At 35.7% G+C, this 23217-nt stretch overlaps 6 protein-coding genes across 7 annotated transcripts; 2 read left to right on the forward strand and 4 right to left on the reverse strand.

Annotated features, from left to right (window-relative positions):
- Positions 1–1464: 1464 nt before the first annotated feature.
- Positions 1465–4649, reverse strand: LOC139769895 (uncharacterized). Of its 2 annotated transcripts, none has more exons than XM_071701395.1 (4): positions 3974–4649; positions 3476–3616; positions 2972–3274; positions 1465–2148 (listed from the first exon to the last, which is right to left on the reverse strand). In XM_071701395.1, the coding sequence occupies exons 1-4, from the start codon at positions 4604–4606 to the stop codon at positions 1717–1719; spliced, it is 1509 nt and encodes a 502-aa protein (XP_071557496.1). In that variant the 5' UTR covers positions 4607–4649; the 3' UTR covers positions 1465–1716. The 2 variants fall into 2 exon arrangements, with proteins under 2 accessions (XP_071557496.1, XP_071557499.1); XM_071701398.1 differs by lacking the exon at positions 1465–2148 and adding an exon at positions 2528–2701.
- A 1323-nt stretch (positions 4650–5972) lies between these two features.
- On the reverse strand, positions 5973–8935 carry LOC139769893 (uncharacterized). The gene is made up of 2 exons (XM_071701393.1): positions 8780–8935; positions 5973–8530 (listed from the first exon to the last, which is right to left on the reverse strand). The coding sequence occupies exons 1-2, from the start codon at positions 8926–8928 to the stop codon at positions 6667–6669; spliced, it is 2013 nt and encodes a 670-aa protein (XP_071557494.1). The 5' UTR covers positions 8929–8935; the 3' UTR covers positions 5973–6666.
- A 262-nt stretch (positions 8936–9197) lies between these two features.
- On the forward strand, positions 9198–11239 carry LOC139769899 (uncharacterized). Its single transcript, XM_071701402.1, has 4 exons — positions 9198–9505; positions 9896–10104; positions 10324–10461; positions 10628–11239. The coding sequence occupies exons 1-4, from the start codon at positions 9475–9477 to the stop codon at positions 10841–10843; spliced, it is 594 nt and encodes a 197-aa protein (XP_071557503.1). The 5' UTR covers positions 9198–9474; the 3' UTR covers positions 10844–11239.
- Positions 11225–14270, reverse strand: Rdgbbeta (cytoplasmic phosphatidylinositol transfer protein 1). Its single transcript, XM_071701400.1, has 8 exons — positions 14019–14270; positions 13719–13867; positions 13382–13470; positions 13165–13172; positions 13026–13097; positions 12795–12893; positions 12560–12715; positions 11225–12329 (listed from the first exon to the last, which is right to left on the reverse strand). The coding sequence occupies exons 1-8, from the start codon at positions 14067–14069 to the stop codon at positions 12093–12095; spliced, it is 861 nt and encodes a 286-aa protein (XP_071557501.1). The 5' UTR covers positions 14070–14270; the 3' UTR covers positions 11225–12092.
- Positions 14271–14395: 125 nt separating this feature from the next.
- On the forward strand, positions 14396–19367 carry Der-2 (Derlin 2). The gene is made up of 6 exons (XM_071701401.1): positions 14396–14741; positions 15288–15353; positions 15544–15711; positions 15972–16094; positions 16388–16551; positions 16743–19367. The coding sequence occupies exons 1-6, from the start codon at positions 14643–14645 to the stop codon at positions 16843–16845; spliced, it is 723 nt and encodes a 240-aa protein (XP_071557502.1). The 5' UTR covers positions 14396–14642; the 3' UTR covers positions 16846–19367.
- Positions 19236–23084, reverse strand: LOC139769896 (protein phosphatase PTC7 homolog). Its single transcript, XM_071701399.1, has 5 exons — positions 22414–23084; positions 20816–20995; positions 20503–20701; positions 19788–20044; positions 19236–19438 (listed from the first exon to the last, which is right to left on the reverse strand). Exons 1-5 carry the CDS (start codon positions 22661–22663, stop codon positions 19389–19391), a joined length of 936 nt encoding a protein of 311 aa, XP_071557500.1. The 5' UTR covers positions 22664–23084; the 3' UTR covers positions 19236–19388.
- Between the last annotated feature and the right edge of the window lie 133 nt (positions 23085–23217).

Raw genomic sequence — 23217 nt, forward strand, 5'->3', positions numbered from 1 at the left:
TTCTACCTTTGAAAGACAAATTTTCTGCCTGGTCACTAGCGGATAAGGGCATTATTGAACCTGCACAGGATCAATTACAAGATGATAACTCAATGGAAGAATCAACCGCACGCAAGGATACCATTGAGACCACTGATTGCTGATAAAAAATAGTTATTTATAATCTAAAATAGAGAGAATTATTTGTACAAAATAATTATCTATATTTTATTTATATAAAGGACTTACAAACGTGAAACATTTTATTACTAAATATATTGTATGACGATCTTGACTAATTAAATTGTTCGATATGACGTTTATGAAGAGAAGATAAAAGATTTTTGAAACTATTTTAATAAACACACTATATATACAAAAATTAGTAAACGTGGCGAAGTAGTCAGTTTATTACCATATTAACGCAACCAATTGAAATTGCATCATATTTATGACAAAATTTTATTGTGCGAGTCAAACATTTTGCAAAAATTTTATATCAATATGTAAAATTTTATCATCATCTCTACAGAAATCAATTGAGGACGAAATGGATGTGAGTTTCTTAATATTCTAGCTAGATTTATTACAATATTTTGCTAAACATTTTTAATAATACAGTTGGAGACCGTATTGGACGATTTGGGCGATAAAATTCCTTGCTTGCGGCACATTCTTCGTCCGGAATATGTTCCATATTTAACCACAGCTGCAACAGTGTTTATAGGATGGCTGCTTGTGACATGGATATTTCATGCATGTATTCTAAAATAAATACTCGATTGATTTATAATTAATTATAACTAATTGTTTACAGTTAATTTGGATATTGATTACTCCTCTAACAACAAGCGCCATCGCCATAGCGTTAATATGTCCAGCAACAAGCAAATGGTGTTTCCAGCAATTGGGAACGAATTTAGGAGAAATAATGAATAATGTCATTCATAAGTTTCAATGTCGATAACGTCAAATAAAATTTAATTTTATAATTTCAACCGTAAGAATATTAGGGTTTTTGTATTTATATACTTACATTTGCCTTTATATTATATAACGAAATTTACTTAGTTTATTGTTTAAAGTATAAATTTTAAAAAAATAAAAAAATATATTTTTTAGATATTTTTAAAAAGCTTATATCTATATATAGGATTATGAAAGATAAATGTATATTATAAAATTGATTTTTTAAATTATATAATATGCTGAATTTAATTGTTGTACGTAACATTTTGCAGGATAACAACGTGAATTTGTCTGTGAATATCGCGATTATAACGTTTCGAAAAATTACGCACAACTTCGATTCCGATAATAATTCAACAATTTTGAAGCATACGATCAGGAAACAAATCGCGTGTGTAAATATGTCTCATGGTGAAAGAAAACTATACAGAAAGGAATATATACTATAATACAGGAGAGTTAGAAAAAAATGGGAGTGCAGAATTCAAAACGGTGAGTGCTCGAAATTGTACACAATTTGCGATTTAAAAAATAATGCTTTATTATTGCTAAAAACAAATATGTTCGTTTAAACTAACAATATTTTTAATATATTGTAGAAAAACGTAAAAAAATTAAAAAAGTTATTAGATAAATGCAATATTATAATGACGTTAAATTAAAATAATAAATAATAAAAGCCGTCCCGAGATTATATTTGTTAGCTAAATGGACAAATTATTTAGACGTGTTTGCGCATTTGAACGGGATTGTCTCCTTGATGATGTTTTACTTCTCCTTCTGTGTAATTTCTTCATGCTCGCTCTTCAACTGAGTGACGTCAACCTCTCGCTTTTGATTGTTGGGGGCATCAATCATTTCGGTAGCAGTCGAATGCGCTTCTCCTGGTAGCATTTCCATTTCATTGGATTGAGACAATGAATCAACGTGTTGCGATTCGCGATAAAATGGTCCTCCCGTATTTACGGTGATTGCCGGTACACTTGCTGAAGCTTGAGAGCCATAGCTCGTCGGATAAGGGTTCCCGTAATTTCCGTAGACTTGATAAGAAGTTGGGTAGGCGTAAGTGGGTGAAGGATTGGTATATGAAGGTTGATATACGGGTTCATAATATTTAGGAGAATTGCCGGATCCTGGATATACGATGGGGAATTGCACCGAAAGGTTCACAGGAGGATACTGTTTTTTATGTCTTCCTTCCTGCAAAAAAATAATTCAATATCTATTATTCGTGAAAAACTGCATTTTATGATATACTTAGATATCTAAATGTCTTTTTCAGAATTAATTTTCTTTTCAAAATTAGAACATCCCTTTTTTTTAGTGTCATTTGCAAATATGTAATCGATGGTCTCTTCCAACACACAAATTTGCGATTATTGTCTATTTTCAATTTTCTGCTGTATGCTTTCAGCCATTGAACGCACAGCTAATGTTATTCTCGTACGCATCAAAAGATTCCAAACGCAACGCAACGCAATGCTTCAGAGGTAATATCTATATATGCTATATATTATAGGCTATAAAATAATGGAACTGGATGTTAATTAGAGGATTGGAGGGAGTACAATTTAAAAGGTTTTTATGAATAATTGTTTTTATTTTTTTTTCTGAACAAATAATACATAAGAATATTTCCATTAAAGGCATACGAGTGCTCTGTACAAAGTTTTAAATACTTTAAACGTTTGATTTTTAAGCTGGCTTGGTCCAATTTCCTTAACGAGGTCATCGAGGATATAAAGGATTAAACCTGTACGTGAAATCAAATATTATGTAGCTCTTCCTAATTGAACTGTCGAGCTTTCTATAAAGAAGACCTTACAAAACATCATCATAGAAATTTTTTAGAGAAACAATAGAATTGCGCGCACATATAGGAATCTTTTGATGTTGGATTAAGGTTTTTATCGCTTTTCAAGAATCGCACCATTGGGATCTCGGGCAATATCGCTCGTATTATCTCAATATCAATGTGGGACCATATGATTATTACTTAATTCATATCTAGTTTGGTACTTACCATTCCTCTGTGAATTTCTTCTGAACGAAAGAAGACAGGTTGATCCGACATCATGCTAGGCATCATGCTAGGCATCATACTAGGATTGTTTTCTGTGGACATCTGCGAAGACCTATAGGGCATAGGTGATTCGAAAGGTGCACCGTCGTGATATGTCATTGCGCGAGGCTGCTGAGGACCGTTGAGGAATCTGGAGGTAACGTAGGGTGTTAGCGCCGGAATGCGATTCTCTGCTCGACAGTTGCATTCGTATGATTCTTCCTGATTGTTGCACCCGTCAGATTCTATTTGCCGCGGCAACACCTGGATTAGTGAGAAACAATATATTTTATTCGGTTTGGAAAGACTTTATCTAGTATATGATGCAGTCATAAAAAAAAGATTTGTAGATTCCGAAAGCTGAAGATACAACAATGTAGCGCAAGTTTAAGGATCTAACTCATATGGCTGTAAAAGAAATTAAAAACTTTTTTTAGAAAATCTGAAGTAATGCTTGTCACTTACATCGAACAGGGCTGTTGGTTGAACAAAAGGTCGAGGTTGAACAAGAAAGTTCAAAGGTTGGGGTGGAATAAAACCATTGCATTTTATGCACGTAGGCCTTTGCGGTAAGACATTCAACTGCATTGGCGGAATTGGCAAGTTCTAAATTAAGAAAGACAAGTCAAAATATTAAATAATATATTAAATAATATATGTTAATTCTCTTTTTTCTCTTCTTTCAAATAGGTTTTAATTGCATAATATTCTATTTAATTTAGTTGGAAAATTAATTAGTTTTAATTTATATAATAATCTTTAATCAATCAATCATCTTCATAAGTTTTTATTACTTAGATGTTTAAAGTTGAATATTTAAAAACTATAAGAAGCAACGAGCTTTGAATGAATTTTGAAAAAAATAATCTATAAATTTATTTAAACAACTATTACTACTCTAGCTTCCAATTTTTACAGTTTATTCTATATATCAATATTTATTCAAATTGATTGTCGTTTTACCTGTGGTTTAGGCACCGGCTTCTCTTGCTTGGGCGGTTTAACTTCCTGTTGAATCACCGTCACAGATGGTTGCTGTGGCGGTTGAGGTTGCGGATGAATGACATGGACCAATTGAATTTGTTGTGGCTGCTGGGGCTGCTGTGGTTTGTCGCAAGGTACGGGGGCAGGAGCTTGCGGTACGATGTTAATGATCGGAGTTGGCGCTGGAGCAAGCGTTTGTACTGGAGCGGGAGCTGGCACTGGTGCTGGCGGAGGAACGACTACTTGCGCTGATTGCTGTTGCTGGTTCAAACTGATGCTTGGCGAAGGTTGCTGCGGTGGCGGGATCGGTTTGGAATATCCCGGTCCTGGTATCGGTATGGGTTGCAGGATAACCAGCGGTTTGCCTATGTCTTGCCTTACCTCCTGTCTGCAAGGAACCTGTTCTGGCTTTCCCGAGCGAACTTCCACGCAGAAGGTCGTTGCCGATTTCTTCGCTCTACCCTTGTCCGCACCAGTTTCCTCCAGTATGGCGTTCTTGTCGAACGTCGTCTCTGCCTCGTTAATCGACTTCTCGATCACCTTGGGCGAGGGTGCGGCCTGACAGGCGACAAGCGCCAGCAGGAACAACGTGCAGACACTGTACAGATGCATTGTTCGTAGATCGAAGTCGAAATCGTACTGATGAAGCAGGATGAAGCGCGCCCGGTTTTTAAGGGAATCCACGACCAGCCGCGCAATCGGAGCCGACGACGAAACCATTCGCGTTGCTTGCGAAATTGTGCGAGCGATTCGATGCATCGGCAAATTTTGATGCGTGATTAAACAATATCGTCCTCGTTTTTATGAAATCATGCGTGATGATATCATTGATTGACTATGGGCAAAATTGGCTGAAATTTAATACGCAACGTTTTTTTATATTTTATATGGAATTACATGAATTTTTATCTGTTATCATGTAATCGTAGTTGCATCAAAAGAAAATTTCGCTCAAATATTTAAGAGAATCTTTGAAATTGAACACAAAATAATTTACATTCCCTTTATACATACTTAGTATATGTAGATTTCATATTTAAATAATTAAAAATAAATAATTAAGCAATATTTTATATGTTCAGTTCATATCTGACATTATAATAATTTTACATTAATTCTTTTTTTTATTGTTAGGTTCCTGTAATAGAATATTATTGTAAAATTATTATAACATATAGAATTTATATGTAAAATTAATATTAATTACAAGAGAACATTATATATATTGAATTAAATATTTGTAACGGCATTTTATGAATTTGTATTACATTATATTTCATTATGGACATACTCTGAAAATGCTTATTAGCAAATGCGTAAACATTGTTGTAAAATCGACTCGATAATTTGCTGCGTATTGTTAAACATTTATAATTGTGTCGATTTAGTTGCATTTTCATTCATGTCGCAACAGATATGTCGCCACTCACATTTTTTTTACGCACTCTTTTCGCTTATACGTCAAATTCCGCAGACGGAATCCAGTTTCATAAGCACGATGACGAGATTTAGCACATTCGATATTGCACGAAGAAAAATTTACAGACTAATATAGAATTTTATTTATCTATATAAATGTTAAAAAAGATAATCTTTTATTTAATTTGTCTGCTTTTTTTATCACATGTTGACAATAAGAGCGGAAAATTTATACGAAAAAAAAGATGCCGGATATATATTACATAAGATACAATTGTGATATTCATTAAAGCTAACTTTAAGAAGAAATAGATAGCTTTTTTATCACATGGCAGAAAAACACATAAAATATCTATTTAACGTCATTGCTATGATTAATTATCTGTTGCAAATATTTTAATTGATATTGATTTTTACCATTATAATTTAGAGTCGACGAAACCATTCGTCTTGTTCGTGAAATTGTGCGAGTAATTCAATGCATTGACAAATTATTATACGTGACTTGATAATAATTTACAGGAGGGATAAAATCGTGTAATAAAATTAAAAAATCATATAAATTTGATGATCCATTTATTTTATAATAATAGTGGATTTGGACAGAATCCTAAATTTGTATTACAGAAAATATTTATTTGAAATTTTTTTCAAATAAATCATGTACAGCAAATTTTCAATTAGAAACAATCTCAATATTTTATTATTTATTGCATCAAATATATTTTGACATTACTAATGTATTACTAATTATTACATTTGACTAATTAATCGAAAACTTAAAACATTAACATTAATAAATAACAGATTTTTATCTTCAAGCTATGTTAGCATTTTTTTCTTACATTAGGCCTAGTTGAATATTTCCAGCTGCTATTCACAGCAGTAATAAAGTGATAAAAGTTATATAAGATATCTCAGATCAAAACATAAGCTATATTTTTAATTTATAAAACTTTAATCAATTTGAAGTCGATTTTTCTTAAATGTGAAAATGTCGGGACAGATCATATTTAGTCGCAAGTTATCAATTTTCTACATTAAATATTTTCGTGACTTAACTATATTTTTAACTACATATTTTTTATAGCTGTCGTTTTCGATAACTCGTAATTTAACAATTATTGGTCTGTTGACATTTTATTAAGAAGACGATTTAAAAAAAATCTTGAATAAACGGTAACTCAATTAAAATTTAGAATATCTATATAATGTCAATTATATTATTGTCGCCAAGAAAATTCAATAAAGGATTACATTGGTGTCAATGGTGTAAATGGTGTCAATTCGGTTGTTCCTACTGGAGGATCTTCAATGTCGTCCAATAAGTCAGGATCAAGTTCTGTCATAGCCTCGTTCTTGTTTCTTACATTATTTCGTTCGTTGGCAATAGGACTGTTGTATTCCTCTACATCGAGAATGTTCTTAGGAAGTATAAGATCTTGGATGCGCGGATTCTTTTCAATAACAGCCTCATCCTCGAAGAACCTTTGATCCATTTCTTTTGTAGGATTCACACGTATACTGTTTTTAGCTTCCGATAATTCCTGCGTCTCGGACTTGGCTGGATTTTTTTTAGCATTCACAATATTTAAGTATCGGGGAAGTATATAAGCATTGTAGGCATTAATCACAGGTGCACGAGCAGCTTCAGCATTGGTGTATGCTTTGTCTTGAAAGATTACATCCTCATTTTGCTCGTCTTGGAAGTACTTACTATTTCCTTTAGAATATAATCCCGATTGTCCTGTCTCCTGCGAGTTTTCACGCATTAAATTCAAATTGGCAAGGAGTTCTTCGTCCTCTATACCCTTCCAAATATTCTGAGGAAGAACACGAGGATTATAATTATCTCGTTCAGTTTCAATAGTATCCTGTTCAGTCTCGTCTTCAAAATATTCTTTCATATCTTCCTCATTCATGAAGTGTTCCGTCTCGTCTTCAAAATATTCTTTCATGTCTTCATCATCCTCCTCGAGAGGTCTAGGATTTGTTGTCATCGGTTGAACCCTAGGGAGGAATCTCTCTGACTGGATGGCGTTTGAAGTGTCCTTTGAATTCTTCCACGAAGACTTTATATCTCTATCACCGCGATGCATTGCCTGTACTTTCGTGGGATCTTCTTCAATCTTTTTATAGTTTTTCGTTCTTTCATAATCCTCTGACAAAGATTCTAAATATTTATCGCGAGGATATTTGAAGAACAAATTTTCCGATCTATCGAAAACTTGCCTTGGTGAAAGGATTACTTTGCTCGCAGGATCTTCTTCAATCTCTTTATAGTCTTTCGTTCCTTCATAATCCTCTGACAAGGATTCTAAATATTTATCGCGAGGATATTTGAAAAACAAATTTTCCGATCTATCGAAAACTGGCCTTGATGGAACGATTACTTTGCTCGCAGGATCTTCTTCAATCTCTTTATAGTCTTTCGTTCCTTCATAATCCTCTGACAAGGATTCTGAATATTTGTTGCCAGGATTTCTGAAGAACAAATTTTCCGATCTATCGAAAACTGGCCTTGGTGGAAGGATTACTTGTCCTTTGCTCGCAGGATCTTCTTCAATCTCTTTGTAGTCTTTCGTTCCTTCGTAATCCTCTGATAAGGATTCTGAATATTTGTTGCCAGGATTTCTGAAGAACAAATTTTCCGATCTATCGAAAACTGGCCTTGGTGGAAGAATTGCTTGTCCTTTGCTCGCAGGATCTTCTTCAATCTCTTTATAGTCTTTCGTTCCTTCATAATCCTCTGACAAGGATTCTGAATATTTATTGCCAGGATTTCTAAAGAATAAATTTTCCGATCTATCGAAAACTTGCCTTGATGGAACGACAAGAGGATATTCTCTCGCAGGTTTGTCCTGAGAAAATATTTCTTGTGTATCTAAGGATTTCGGAGGATTATTAAGATAGTTTTTGAAAAGGAAATGTTTGCTCGTAGGTTCCTGTTGAGGAAATCTTCTGTCGTTTCCGAAGAACATCGGATTTTGGCTCAATGGAATGTTGTAGTCGCGTGCTTTATTCTGGGAGATTCCTTCTCGTACCAAGCGAGAATAAGGGGAATTTTGGAGCGGATTGATGGAAAAATCTCTCAGATTTGATTCTTGACGAGAATTCCTGAAACATTTTTGCAATTTTTTTCGCTCATTAGATTTATAATAACATTCTTCAAATTTTAAAAAGTCATAACTTTTAATTTTTTATATTCTGTGATTAAATCTCTCTAAATTCTCTAAAATTCCAGACTTCTTAAATTTTTTTAATTAGAGACATTCTGGTTTGGTTGAAGTTTTAAGTTTCTATCGTGCTTGATTCTGAGATTGGAAATTCAAGCCTTAGATTTGTCAGCTCTTTCTATATTCTTACCATGGTAGCTGGGCGGTCAAGGCTTCTGGACAGTCTAGACTACACGAGGGACAGGATGCTCCTCTAGGAATTCTTCGAGACGATCCGCAAGTTAGGATCGCGCTCACGGACAAATAAAACAAATAGCGACGAGAAATTTGTCTCGACATACTTGAAAAATTGGAATAAGGGAATCACGACGATTCTTTATAAACTCGTATGCGAAGGATGCAGCAAGGACACGCGATGCTGAGGAAAAATGTTTTCCGCATTGCATCAATCACTTCCTATATACATCCGTTAATTTTTAAGCGAATTGTTTGTTTGTTTAATTTCTTAATATTCACTTCCACATTTTCTTAATCTTCAGGCAGGATGCAGGTGACGACATAATATCGCAGAAGTCTTTAGACGTAGTGAAAGTACTTATACATTTTTTGAAAGAGCGTAAGTTTATTTCAGGCATCACAAATTTATGTATCGTAATATTCGTAATGTTCTAACAAAATGTGATAATTCAACAATTATTATAATTCTGCGTAAAAGATGCTAGAGTGGAAGGACTATTCCGACGAGCAGGACGTTGTGACGTCCGACGGCATATCCTGAATTCTTTGAAGAAAGGCCATAAACCGCATTTTGAAGATTCGAATAATGCAGCTCTGGAATGCGCGGCGGCTTTACAAATTTTTCTCAGCCACTTAAAAAAACCGATTATGCCGCAGCATGTACAAGAATTGATCCTTGGTAAATATAAAGAAAAAATAAAAGTTGTAATTGCAATTAAATTGCATGTGTAAAAGAATAGAAATGAATATTCCTTATAATTGTAATTTACTTAGCGTTTAAAATGAAAACGCAGCGTAGAATGAACGTTTATAAATTCAACGTCAGCGAAATGTCAGCGATATGTTCTGGTGAATTACGATATCATAACGTCAAATCCAAAATTAAAATTTTTATAGCGAACAAATCTTTAATGACAGCTAATATTTGTATATGTTTAATTATTAATAATAGATTTCCACTAATTTTTCAATTTTTAATATCAGATTTATTTTGAGATTTTTGTATATTCTATGAATATAAGTATATAGTTTAAATAAATGTCTTATTTATTGCATGATGTATGAGCAGCTGACAATCCAGGCGTGGAAGATCAAGTTATCGCGCAAGATGCTTTAGGACTTATTAGACAGGATGTCGGAGGTCGACATGGCGAGCTCCTGACCCATGTCTTGGATCTTTTAAGGCACTTAACTCTCTCAGGACCTCCATCCGAATGTTCCGAATTGCGTGGATCTCCGTTACCTGTTGCGCTTTTACCAGTGTTTTTTAATTTATCCGTAATAATATATAATTTGTAATTGCTCAATACTAAAAGACATTTCATCAAACCAACTTATTTTATATAAAAAATGTTTCTTACACAATTCATGGAATTACCCTTTTTAATATTGAGAATTTTGCTTACACATATTAATCCTTAAATCTTTTCTTCTTCATTCAAAATGAAAAAAGTTATGCATTTAAATCCAATTATTTATTCTGGCCTTACTTTGCAGCCTGGTGACTTGATAAGATGGAAACAAGTGGCAGCCAGATTCAGCGAATTAATTACGGAAGCCGCCGCGCAACTCCGTCGCGATGAACAACATAGCATTCCTACAGAAACCATAAATTCCACAACGAGTTACACCGATGTAAGAAATCTCTTTATTGGAAAAGCAACTAAAAACCCAATTAAAAATTAATGTTTTCTTAGCTTAACTTTGAATCATGCTTACTTTAGTGTAATTGTTTTAGTTTTAAAGTAGTTTTTTGTGAACTAACATAACTGCACACTATCATCCATTATTCGTTTTTTAGACAGCCTCGACCTTACCAGAGGAATCTGAAGAATTAACGAGATGGCAAGAGTTTTCGTTATTGTATCCTATCGTTCGACTTAGAGATCATTGTAATATTTGTAAGATATTATTAATTGAAATTTTTATTTTGTTAGTACATAAATATATCCATTATTATTTTGTTATTCATATTCATTATTATTTTAATCTATTTCTTATTAGTGAACTTTGGTAGCAGTATCAATGATTTGGTAAAGCGTTTGCTAACGTTTGCTAACGATTCAATAAAATTTTGCTGATAGGTCATGTTGGCGAGATGGCACGTGTTCTTATTACACCGTTACAACGCCCAGTCGTTGGCAGGTTACATCCGGCAATTGTTAATCCTAATTAAAAATTTGACAATCGAACAAATGTGCAAATTATTTTTAGATGAAAATTACTGTATTTATATCGTTGCAATTTTGTCTATGTAAATTGACTGAATTGTATCTTAATTAAAATATTACGTCTACATGTACTGCCAGTAAATAGTAATGATTATCGATCTAATTAAAATTGATAAATTGTACCTGATAAACTGTAATAATGAAGATATATTTATTTAAACAAGGAATTATTTGCAAACACATATATTTTCATATATTTACCAGTGCCTCTATACATCGAAATGCAAATAAAAGTTTTATACATTGTAAATAAATTACAATTGTAAATAAATTATAGAATTTTATACGATAAAAATAATTTATTGCTAATGCGCGAGCAAAATATAAGTGAAACTTATTCACATATACAAGGTGTGACCAAAGTGTGCTTCATGATTTAAATTTCAAAATTTAACTGTATGTCATTTTGTGGAACAGCTTAGACCAGCTTTTTTTAGGCATTCCTAAAATTTAACTGTGTAATTGCACATAGAGTACGATATTTTCAGGTTTTTCTATAATACGAAAGTACGTAAAAATCGTTTCACGGCAAGCCTACATATGGAAAGTGTATGCAGCTACACCTATGTATATGTATATAGGACATTCCAAAAAATGCAGCAATCAATTAGAGACATATTCCTTTAGTAAAAACAATAATGATATTACTCTTATATAAAATTAAGATCATTGATATATAATTATCTTTTTATTCTCCTCCAGGTTTTTCTTTCACAAAAAAAACTGACTACTTAAAACTAGATTAATGATAACAAATTGTTATTAGCTTTACTTACATTTTTCTAAAATTACTTCTTTTTACATTTTCAGGAGAATTGCACAAGTTTTTACTTCAATAAAACCACCAATTAAGCTACTAATGTAAAATTCATTTAAAGAATATGTCATGACCGATTTGCGCATTCTCTGAGACAGGTGAAAGACGGGCACGAGCAATAGAGAATGCCACTCATTTCTTTCGCATAATGTTAATCAATGAGACAAAAAACTGCTGCCACAGAACCCGGAATCGATTGTTGCTACGACTAATTGTGGCTACGACCAAGAAAACCACGATCGTTGTGTTGGTGATTTCGGCGTGGTTGGCATAGACGAGGACGGTGTAGCGGTTGTCTGTTTCTCATCAAGTTGATTTTTCAGCCTGACCTTTTCGTTTGTTTCGGCTTGCATCTTTTGTTCATATTGCCGTACATCTTCCAGAGTCATGTCATACCACTCGTCGATCCAGGCGAAGGCCTGTCTGTGACCCAGCAGTAGAATATCTCTTATACACTAAAACCATAGATAATAGAGTCAATCAACGTTTATAATAAATAAATGTGCTTTTATTAGCTAAAGTCTTTAGTTCTTTAAATATTGTATATAATCTCTATACAAGAAATCGATTTATTTTGTATCGCTCGTTAAATGCTTTCTGAACAATCACGATGCTATTTATGTAATTGTCGAAAAAAATATTATTGAGATGTAAAACAAGCGAATAGTTAATTAGACAAGCTTACTCTATGAATAAAATCTTCCACTCGCGTTTGCATGCCCCAGACTTCGAACGAGGCGTGAACCAATTTGTACGAGCACATTATGGGTTGCGTTGTGTCCCTCCAACCTTCAACCAGAGGACCACGGCCCGTTCTTTTCGATTGGAAGTACTTTGGGTCCTGTTTAACGATTAAGGTATTTCAATTAAGCGAAAATCTAACGTTAAAAATTAAACGTAAGCGAATGTTGTAAACATACTTCCTCCTCTTTGTAATGTTTCGCAGAGATTTCATCATATGCAATATCCACAAAATCTACCTCTCGGTGAATTAATTCAATGGGCGACAGTCCTAAGCACTACAAATCAATAATAATAGAATCATCTCATTATCATTATTATATTAATTATATTTTTCATTATTACATAAAAAAGTAATAACGAAACGTGCAGTGAAGCGAGCGTGATGTATATAATAATGAGCTATTTACATTTTCTGTGGAGCCATTGTTGTCTTCATACCGTGTGTTTATCGCTATGTGGAACTTTGGTATAAAGGAACACTGAAAAAAGAGAAATTCAGGAATAACAGAAAATTTCATGGTAATACTCATGCTGAATGTTACTCACAGTGTATTCTGCAGTCACCAGGAACGAACAAACATGCAAGAAAACAAAAATATAATACAACAAAAGGGTTTTGATCCTCTTTGATAAAAAAAAAATACAATATTTAAAGATTATCATATTTATCAGTGCTAAAAGTCAGACTACTTCCAACTTCTAAAAGTATGAAATTAATAAAAGACCAATTACGATTACGCTATACAAATAAAATAGAATGTACCTGTGATAGTAAAAGGATAATAGTTCCACGCTTTTTCCGTCACATAAAATATTCGTGGTAGGATGGACTGGATCCAGTAAGGTAGTTTACTGCAAGGAAAACAAGACGTGCAATGTTTGTTTTAGGAGATCAAGCCATTGTAAAATACTATAACACCTATTATAGGCTGTGGTCCACTTAACAATGCAAATGCTTCGAAGCATTTCTCTTCTCCTTTCTTTCAGTGAAGAAAGAAGGAGAAGAAGAACGCTTCAAAACATTTGTAGCATCAAATGGACTACAGCCTAATACTGTATGCACTTCAGACGTTAAGTATATTTAAGAACAAGACTTATACCTGGACAAATGGATTCTCTTTTCAGTATATTGGCCCTTCCCGTGAACAGGATCCTCGCAGACGGCGTTTTCCACCACTTCCACTCCCTCGTCGTTATCGGACTGTTCGTGACTGTGTCTGGCGATCATGTACAGCTGGCCGATGCGGTACTATACAAAGCGAATTGATCGATTACCGCAAAGTAATTCTTACGAAAAATCGGCAGACGGGGCAACGAAACTCGTCAGATGAACGGACAAATACCCTCGTCTATCGAATAAATAATTAAATAAGCGATCGAGCGTAACGCGCGAAGGTTACCTCTTCCGTGGTGAGCGGCATGGAAATGCGGTACTCCTTCGTGAGAACCATTTTCAATTACTCCGATTGTTTTCGATCGTAGCGTGGCGATTGACCGGCCCCGGTTTACGTGCGTTTACTCGCTGGAGTTGCCGTCGACCTCGTCGATTCTCCGCGTCCGAGACCGACGTTTACGACGTTTACGACGGTTTACGTGGGATAAACAATCCGCGCGACGGCGTGGTGAAGTTCGCCGTTTCGCGCGGCGTGATCGATGGGCGCGCCAGATCGGCAACCTGGCGGCGAAAAAGTCACTCGCTCGGCGGCGGGGGATTGACGGCGACGGTAGTGACTGGTAGTGACCGAGTGACGTGACAATTGAATTCCCCCAGGCGCGCGCGTTCGCCGACAGTTTCACGTGTTACGTGTGTGTACGAGGGTGATATCGCGGTGCGGAGTGCGGACTGCGGACGGACACGACACGGCAGAAATTCGCGTCGCGGTTCACGATGTGCAGGTAACAGTTTGCCGCGCAACGGGTGCGACATGCGATGGTGAAGCGGTCAGGACTGGGGAGCGGCGTGTGTGCAGCTGCGAGGTCTCGGTGCGAAGGAAGGAACACGGGCGTGAGATCGCCGACAATCGATGCCAATGGCCTACGAAGCGTTATGGCACGAGTACATGCAGATGCCCGTGGTGACGCGGGCTTACACGACAGCCTGTGTCATCACGACCCTCGCCGTGGTATCTATCTTGCCGATCTTGCGTGTCTTTTTTTTCCACCCCCTTTCCCCCTCCCCCTCCCCCTCCCCCTCCGCACCCTCTCAACCGCGTCGTCGCCGTCGGTCTCTGGACGCGCGGGTCTTATCGTCGGATCTTATCTCTTTTCCCTTATCCCAAATTCCTCGGATTTTCGAGATTTTCTCACCTCTCACGAGCATCTAAGTTTATTGTATTTATAAGATCATTAAGGCTGCGGTCCGCTTGACGCTACAAATGCTTCGAAGAATTCCTCTTCTCTTTTCTTTCAATGAAGAAAGAAGGAGAAGAAGAATGCTCCAAAGTATTTGTAGCGTCAAGTGGACAGCAGCCTAAGTCTCATGCTTGAGCACAGTCGATGACTTGGTTCATATTGTTCCGTTGCTTCCTCAGTAATTGTATAAAAGTGATATTACACAGAAAGAAGCCTAATGATAATCGGGAATAATTTCAATTAAATTAATAATTGACTCGATTGAGCGTACAAGATATATTTGTTTGCCGATGATGTAATTAATTTAAATGTTTCAGCAATTAGACTTGGTATCCCCGTTTCAACTGTATTTCAATCCTATTCTCATTGTGGAGCAGTACCAGGTACGGAAGTTCAGATATGCAAATAGCTATGCAAAGTACTTTGTTATATAAGATGGTTCAAAAGTCATTATCGTCATTGAAAGATCATTTATACATGTAGACTTGCACTTTTTTCCGTCATTTATCAAGTGTCGCGACAGCTCATAATACAACTGTAAGCTTCTTACAGTATTGCGTTGAATTATTTCAGATATGGCGATTGATAACAACATTCCTGTTCTTCGGAAATGTTGGGTTCAACCTATTATTCAATATGATCTTCACATATCGATATTGCCGCATGTTAGAGGAAGGGTCTTTCCGCAGGAGAACAGCTGATTTCGTGATGATGTTCATCTTTGGCGGAATATGCATGATCGTATCCTTGACAAAATGTCGATTGTTATAATTTTAATAACAATTATAATTATGGCAATGTTCTATTATCAATTGTAACGTTAATATTCTATTGATAATTAAATTATCTTAATAACAATTATAATTAACAGCTCTGAATAATAATGTTTATAATTGTAATAATAAATAATTAGAATTAATTATTAACGTTGCTATATTCAAAGGGTCTAATATTGTCGTTATTGAGAACATTTTTGTCATTATTTCTTAACTTATCCATAGAGTTTTGCATTCTTCGTCAATTTGCTGTTCCTGGGGCACGCATTCACGATAATGCTGGTGTACGTGTGGTCACGACGAAATCCTTTTGTTAGGATGAACTTCTTCGGACTTTTGAACTTCCAAGTAGGACCAATTTAAAGAGATGAACACACGACTCGGATATTATCTTTGTTTTATTACTATTGCAATTTACAGGTCTATTCTTTTTAGCTAGATTTCTTGCACCGTTTATCTTTTCTCTTTTTCTCTCTATGTTGGAAAAAAAGGAAAAAATTAACGGTGCAAAAGTTTAGGTAAAAAGAACATACCTTATGTTGGAATCAACTGCTGCATCATTATTGTGGCTTGTATCATGTGACAAGTAATCATCACGTGACGAATCGTGCGATGATTACTGATGACTTTGATTTTTTCAGGCTCCGTATTTACCGTGGGTGCTGTTAGGCTTCTCTGTACTGCTTGGCAATACGATATGGGTCGATCTTGTAGGAATGGCGGTAGGGCATATTTACTATTTTGCGGAGGATGTATTTCCCCGGTTAAGAGGCGGTTTCCGAATTCTGAAAACCCCGCAAATACTGTACGTATATAACTCTTACTTATCTTTTTTATTTAAAACTGAAATTAAGATGGAAATTATTGTTATTTAAAATCAATTGAATTATTTCAATAGTTCATTTGTGGAGGAGTGTCTTAAAATTGGGTGATGATGAGCAAACGCTAGACTATCGATGAAAGAGATAATATATAATATTCTTCTCTTTTTCTCAGTAAGACTTTGTTTGACGCACATCCTGAAGATCCAGATTATACGCCACCGCCGGAAGATCGGCCGGGCGGCTTTAATTGGGGACAGGAAGCCAACGTGCAATAATCGAAAAATTCAGCATTCTCTTCCTAATGCTGTTTCTTATGTCAAATTGCCCAAGGACATTGCGGAAACGCGCGTCTCCATTGTCCCTTTGGAATAATCGATAATTTAGTGCCCGGATTTGTATGCAAAGATGTATAATGAGACACGTAAAGTATAATATACAAAGTGTATAAGAGACCGAGCGATTCTGTTCCATTAAAGATCTTCCGAAATGTCTAAAGCTTATTTTTTTTTTAAGCGAAAATTCGGCAGAACATCTAATTAAAGATGATATCAAAAGCGATTGATGATTAGCCTGTAATAATAATCAAATTGTCAAGAAAAAGCCAACTGAACTTTTCAAAGAATTTGTAGATAAGAGAAAGCATGCGCGAGTACTTATACACTCTGCATATAAACGAAAAAACTACAGAGATACGCGCTTAACATCAGAGAAATCCTGTTATTGATTTCCTTAAATTCCACTTGCACATTTATATGTGTTTTTCGATGCTCATTTTTGCGTACAGAATCCGGTTTCTATCGATAATAACTGGAAGCCAAGCGTTGCGCTTCTAGCACTATCAGAAAATATGATGGATTAAATTGCTTTATTTAAAGTACAAGGCATTGCGAATGTATATTTTGTTTTTCAAACACAGATTCCTCAACAAGTTTGAAATGAGTTTAAAATTGTAAAAAATTAGTAAATTTAGTTGGTATTAGGTAATATTAGTCTAAGCTGTTTATATACGCGATTCTACTGTCGTATATAATAGCTTATTTCATCCTAAATATATTGTAGCGAGTAAAAAGTTTTAGTAATAACGATTATTAAAATTTTCGCAGATTTATATCTGCGGACTTCAGAATCATCCGATTCGATAGAAATAGCATTTTTATGCACGCGAGTGTAACTGGATTGGCATTCCGAGGGTTAAACCCGTCTGTGGTGAACTTCCGGTTCAGCACGGGGGTTGTAATTTTTCACTCGCAAATGAATTAAATTTAATGTATCGAGAATGTCACTTTTGTAAGATATTTGCGATCGGTGGTAATTTTGTGATACACTAACCGTGCTCATTGTTCTTGCAAATATCGATGGGAGAGAGCGATAGAGAGAGAGAGAGAGAGAGAGAGAGAGAAAATGCCATTGTGCAAGGGAGACTATTTTAAAGTGTACTAAAGCATTTATTTATATTTATTATCGTAGCGAAGTGTAATCTAGGCAACATCTACAAAGTACAAATCGTTAAATATAAACTAAAGAAATACTATATATATATATATACATACACTTCCCACACTTTGTTCATATGTGTATATTGTGTACTATATGAATATAACGGAGACTTGCATTAATCATAATTAATAACCGTTACTTTTTTTATCGTGAAGACGATAGAAAGGTAATGTTTTTTTTTTTTTTCTAAGGTTAATCTATTGGTTAATTATCATTGAAGCAAATTTTGAGTTTTATTTCTTAAATTCTTTAATAATAATTTGGATTTTTAAAAGCAAAAGTTGAGTTTTAGCTTTAGATTTTTATTTTTTCTTCCATTTGGAAGAGACATCACTTAGTCAAGTATGATTAATAACCAGCTTGAATGTAAATTTTTCTGTGATTCTCATAAGCGCTATGTACAATGATATCCTAAGCTAAACAGATGTGAATTTTTAACATAAGTCACCTCTAAATGTTATGCAAATTTATTTTACAGTGTACTGATTTAGACAAGAAATTTGAACTCCCACGTGATTACGAGGAATAATTGTTGTTTTAATCGTGATTTAAGATCCTCGGGTTTTGAGTCCTTTAAAATTTTTATAAATCTTTGAATACCACAGATTTGTATCTATAGCATTTTAATTTTTTAGATTTGCACATATTTATCTTCTCTTATATCTTTGGCTTCCAGGATCATAGGTATAGGATGCTTCTTCTTTGCACGATATTCCTTGCATTCTTATAGCTCGATTAATACTTAATATGTTAAATTTATAATTCTAATGTGGATGTTGCGATTTTTAAGTAGGTTTTTACATTATTAATCTTGAAATTTCTGGTCGTTTCCTAACATTGTTATTTTGGTACAGTTAACGACGATAACATCTTTGATCGGTTCCTGTTAGGAGGCGTTTGTATTAACTCTTTCAGTATCTCATTAAGTGTAAAAAAAACCATATTTTCTTATTAATCTTGATTTCTTCGGTCTTTAAATATTTTTTTACTTTTAGATGTAAATGCATACACTTAAAGAAAGTGACAAATTTACCAAAAGTGGACGTGCGATATATGGCACGTAGATGCTGAAAGGGTGAATCAACAAGCACATCCGCAATCGCCAAAGAGTACGTTAATAATTATCAAGAGCTGTAAAGAAATGAATAATAATGAATAGAATAAGAAGTGATTTTACAAAACCATTTATTTCGATTTAAATAATAAATGATTAGCGTAATAGGATTAATATGATGTATAACTAAATACATATACGCAATGACATGGACTATAATACAATGATCATCAGGGCTCTATTGTACACTTGTTCCTTATTGTTTTATCATATCGCCACTGTTGCTAAAAGCACCGTGATATCATCTGGTTTACCACCTGGAAGGTTCAAAATCTACTTTTGCACGCTCTTTCGTCAAATCTCCTTAATTTAAACTATTTGTTCTTCTGTTCATATTAATGGATCAAATTCAAGCAAAATCAATAAAGGAAAAATTTCAAGTAACATTTAATTTCTTCTATAAAAAAAAGGAATAAAAAATTGTATCATATTAGGAATTTATCTTATAATTACTTATCTTTTTTTTTTTAGATAAGTAATCATAAGATAAATTTCTAATATGATGTAATTAAGATATTTTTATATAAAGCGATTTTTTTTTATATCGAAAAACGTTGCTGCTTGAAATACAGCGTAAATAATTAGTAGTGTCTTTCTTTTACATACCTATTGCATCGATCCCATTCTCACGGGCATTTTGAGCAAACGGAGACATAAAGGCGCCGTCAAACGCCAAACGACGCGCCATCCACGCTATCGTGTTAGCGACGCATTGTATTTTCGTGGGGTCTCTCTCGCCCTCAATCTTACGCATCTCGGTGACTAGCAACTGGTCAGGCACATTGTCGAATACCCCGTCGGTTGCCAGAAGGATTACATCGCCGTCCTCAACCCCGAAACTCGAAGTGTCAGCGGATTCTGGACTGAATAGGAAAAAAGAACGTAATTATTCACAATTAATTTTCATGAGGATTGTGGTATCGTGATATAAATATTAAGGGTCGACAGGAGTAACACTACCGACCTCTGTCGGGTTGCTTAGCTGCGAGTCCGTATTTTATTTATTATAAATTTTTTAAGAGCCAAAATGGAAAATCCGGCTATGTACCGGGTTGCGGCTGATCTTACTGATTAAAACGAGCATAAGTTTAATGAGATTCGTTATGCTCGTTTTAATCAGTAAGATCAGCCGCAACCCGGTACATAGCCGGATTTTCCATTTTGGCTCTTAAAAAATTTATAATAAATAAAATACGGACTCGCAGCTAAGCAACCCGACAGAGGTCGGTAGTGTTACTCCTGTCGACCCTTAATATGTGCATGTACAGAAATACACAGAGATAAGCAGAATAGATAAATCGCTGCATAAAAAATAATCTACCTGTCACGAAGTACTAGATCAGAATGTCCTGGAGGTGGCAGCGACAATTGGAAGGGAGTATTGAAGTAATGTTGTTGCTCCGAAGACCGATGTACCACCTCTCCCCGTCGTACAACTACGAAGCCGCTATCTCCTATATTGGCTGCGTAAATGCAGCTCGTCTCTTTATTAAGAACTATTACACACGCGGTGCTGCTACCTGTACACCAAAGAAATTTAATTAATATCAGAAAAAATCTTGAGCCAACATTTCCAAATAATTTTGATTTATCTCTAATTTTTTTTTACCCACGATTAAAGGCACTATACTCACCTAATATTGGTTGTTTATTTTCTAACAATTCATAGTAACTACGTGCTAATAAGCCAGCTGGTTCTGTAGGTGTGAATCTGCCCATGGAGACTAGCCTCTCACACGTCCTCATTAGGAAATTAGAAAACTCTCCTGGATCGATTCCATAATGTCGCCATCCCCCCACACCATCAGCCACACCTGAAACATTAAAAGGTAATTAGTACCTGTATAAGGCAATTGTCTAAATAACTGCCAGTCAAGTTTACATTCTCAAATATGTACTTTAAAAGTTCAAGGTTCGTCTTGAAAAATAAATATTCGAATTACAATAATTAATTTAAAAGTAGAGAATCTACATATTAACAATTATCTATAACATAAAATTATCTTTAAATTATTTTATGAATAATTTAAGTGAACAATCTATGCCAATAAGGTACAACAATAATTTATGCACTTAGATTACAGACATACATAATTAATTAAATAGGTACTTTATGCTTGTTAAATGTATGAACGTTCAATATTACTTTAGATAGTTAGCCTGAAGTAAAAATTATGTAAAAAATTGAATGCAGATAATATAATATTATTATTTATTTCTCTTAGTTATTGTGTCCGTATTTAAAGCTGTGTAATTAAACTTTTATATTTAAAATAAAACTATATAGTATACACAATGTTCATAAGTTAAAGGGAAGAAGGCAAAAAATTAATACATATAAAATGTATAAAAAGAATTAATAATTTAAAATCTCTTAAAGTTCTTAAATCTTCAGTCACACTTGCTGTATTTGAAGTGAAGCCTTTTTGCTCAAACTTTGGAATGGAAAAAAAGGAGGACAAAAACTGTAGGAGAGTGTAGAAAGCGCAGCAGAAAGTTCAGTCAAACACCACACGCGACGGATGAGAAGACGTACTTATCCATCTTCTGAAAGATAGTTTTACGGTGAATTTGGAGTTCTATTCTTTTTGACCGCGGTTTTCCCATTTTTTCCTTTTTACAATCTTTTCCTCATTTTTTTCCAAAATTCTCTTTTCCTTTGTTTGCTCCAAATACATACACTTTATTTCTTTTAAGTGTAGCAAGCGTAAAATTAAGAATAGCAGATCTTTTCCTCCTAAGAATTTACTTGGAATTTAAATTGTTTGTTCGGTGATTTAAACATTCCACATTGTCACCAGTGGACCGTTACTTGTTGTTATTTTAGAAAAAAAAAGTGTTACTTGTCATTTTTTTCAACTGTACGAGATAAAACTGAAACGGGCATAATCGAGATTAAAAAAAAAATTATAAGAAAATATAGAAATTAGTTAAAGGAAGCAGATCTCTTCAGTCCCAGCGCTAATAGAAGCTTCTGAAAGACGTCTAAAGGACGTCTGAAAAATTATCTCGTCTTTTAGACGTCTTTGTGATGCCTTTTAGAACTTTCCGCTATGCTGGGGCCGAGTTTGTTTCAGGCTTTTCGCCAGGCTTTTGGACAGGGATTCCGGAGCAAGAAAGGGACAAGAATCTTGAAATAGGGCGGCTAGGGAAGAGCAAACCCCCAGCACGCGCGAGGCGATCGCGAGGCGTACTCCCCGGGAGTCGCCGGGAGCCGTCGGGAGTCGCCCACCTATGACTTCGGCCGTCCTGAATCTGGCAGTGAACCAAGCGTCGTCGCCGAACTGGCCCCTGCGTATCCGGCTCCGGGCAAAGTCCTTGGGGAAACCGCACACGGCGGAGACGAGCGAGGTCTCGCGGCGCCTGGTGCTCGCGACGGCCGCGCTCGGCTGCTGCTCGCCGCCGCACGCGGTGCTATAGCTCGCGATGCCGTTCCAGAGCGCGCGCGACAGCAATCGTCCAGTCCAGTAGATGGATTGCATCGCGGTATTGGCTCGCGATACTGTCACCGCTCACGACGACGACGACGACGACGACGACGACGACGACAACGTGGAGTAGCGTGCGATCAGCACCAGTGGAGTCGGCAGCATCACGACGCGCATTCCTTTTGCTCGTTCCGTTTCGCTTCCTGGGCCCCAATTATCTCGCCGACTCACAGCCGTCTCGGCACCATCCTCTCTCTTTCTCTCTCACCCTTTTTCGCGCGCTCTGTCAGGACCCGCGGCCGAGGAACCACGAGGAATCGTGCGACGCGAAGTTGCCCACGATCGTCCCCGCGCTTATCGTTCATTCACCACACTCAGGAGGCACGGAGAGGCACACTGGCACTCTAGCAGTCACGGGAAAAGGTTCGGTGAATCGACTTGGTGCGCGGTCACGTGGCGCGCTGGCGTCGGACTCCGGTTAGACTTCGGCCTTTATGTTCTTTAGGCTCGCCCTAAGCCGGCTCCATACGGCGCACGCACAATTACATATATTACATACGTGTGTATGAACTTCATACGACTCGTACGACCAATCTGCGGCGACAAAT

Source organism: Temnothorax nylanderi, unplaced genomic scaffold (assembly GCF_030848795.1).
Source record: "Temnothorax nylanderi isolate EJ_2023f unplaced genomic scaffold, tnyl_v1.0 TNYL_tig0025_pilon, whole genome shotgun sequence".
In the NCBI taxonomy this organism is placed as follows: Eukaryota; Metazoa; Arthropoda; class Insecta; order Hymenoptera; family Formicidae; genus Temnothorax; species Temnothorax nylanderi.